The sequence below is a fragment of the Geospiza fortis genome, unplaced genomic scaffold (genome assembly GCF_000277835.1).
Source record: "Geospiza fortis unplaced genomic scaffold, GeoFor_1.0 scaffold569, whole genome shotgun sequence".
Taxonomy (NCBI): Eukaryota; Metazoa; Chordata; class Aves; order Passeriformes; family Thraupidae; genus Geospiza; species Geospiza fortis.
The window spans coordinates 380225-381417 of record NW_005054621.1 but is presented as its reverse complement, the minus strand read 5'-3'; the positions used below and the strand labels follow the sequence as shown (position 1 = coordinate 381417).

Here is a 1193-nt window from a genome sequence, read left to right as displayed (position 1 = left end):
CGTCTCCCACATCCCTGTCACCCCCATCCCCCTTTTCCCACCACCCATCCCTGTCCTCACCCCCTCCCTGTCCCCATCTCGTGTCCCAGCCACAGCCGCCACCAGGCTGGCCTGGCCCTGCCCGAGGTGACCTCGGTCCCTCCCGCAGTGGCTCGGGCCCAGCTGTGCTATTTTTGGGCCATTCCCCCTGTCCCGTGCCTCTCCCAGCCCGGCTTGTGGGGACAGCAACGAACTGGCACAGCCGAGGGACATGGCTCTGGTGTCACTTGTCCTGCACAGACACGTGGGGACAGGGACACTCCGACGGCTGTCCTGGGGACAGGGACTGGCTGTCCTGCGGCCAGCCCAGCCCTCGCTGCCAGCCGGCACAGGGGGCTCTTCCCTCTGTCCCACATCCCCCGATGTCCCTGTCCCACATCCCTCTGCCCTGATGTCCTCACGGACAAGCCAAGGTGACCCCTCCAGGACCCCCCTCCGGTGGGTTTTGGGGTCCCCCCCTGGCAGGGGGCTCTGTTGCTGTCCCTCCTGGCTCCCTGCCACCTGCTGGATATTTCTGTGGCCATCAGGAACAGCCGGGAGCCACATCCTGCTGCATCAGGCTGAGTAGGCATCACCTGCCATGGCCACCTCACAGTGGGTCCCCCACAGTGTCACTGTCACCAGCTGGACCTCACCCTGCTCGGGAGCGGCTCCAGGAGGGGACAGCACCAGGGAGGGGCTGGGGCACGGTGTGGGGTGGCTTTGGCTCTCACAGGTCCCTCGGTGGCACCATGGCGTGTCCACACCACGAGTCCTGGGATGCTCCAAGCTCAGCTGTGTCCCTTGGTGGCACCATGGCACTGCCACACTGCGAGTTCAGCATGCTTTGGGCTCAGCCACGTCCCTGTGTCCCTTGGTGGCACCGTGTCACAGCCACACCGTGTGCTGGGGATGCTCCAGACTCAGCTGTGTCCCTCAGTGGCACCATGGCACTGCCACACTGCGAGTTCAGCATGCTTCGGGCTCAGCCACGTCCCTGTGTCCCTTGGTGGCACCATGGCACAGCCACACCGCATGCCCAGGATGCTCCAGACTCACTTGTGTCCCTCAGTGCCACCGTGTCACAGCCACATGCCATGTCCAGGACGCTCCGTGCTCAGCCATGTCCCTCCGTGGCACCGCGGCCCCGTACCTCCGGCTCCCTGGGGGCTTCG

General features: G+C 65.8%; 1 protein-coding gene across 1 annotated transcript in view; it reads left to right on the top strand.

The window, feature by feature from the left end:
* Positions 1–770: 770 nt before the first annotated feature.
* The window catches only part of LOC102042000 (cAMP-specific 3',5'-cyclic phosphodiesterase 4D), a gene marked incomplete at its 3' end in the record, with an annotated part of 6344 nt that continues 5921 nt past the window's right edge, over positions 771–1193 (top strand). Inside the window, 1 exon segment of the mRNA XM_031064743.1 lies at positions 771–849. Within this exon segment, the coding sequence (XP_030920603.1) occupies positions 771–849 (79 nt within the window).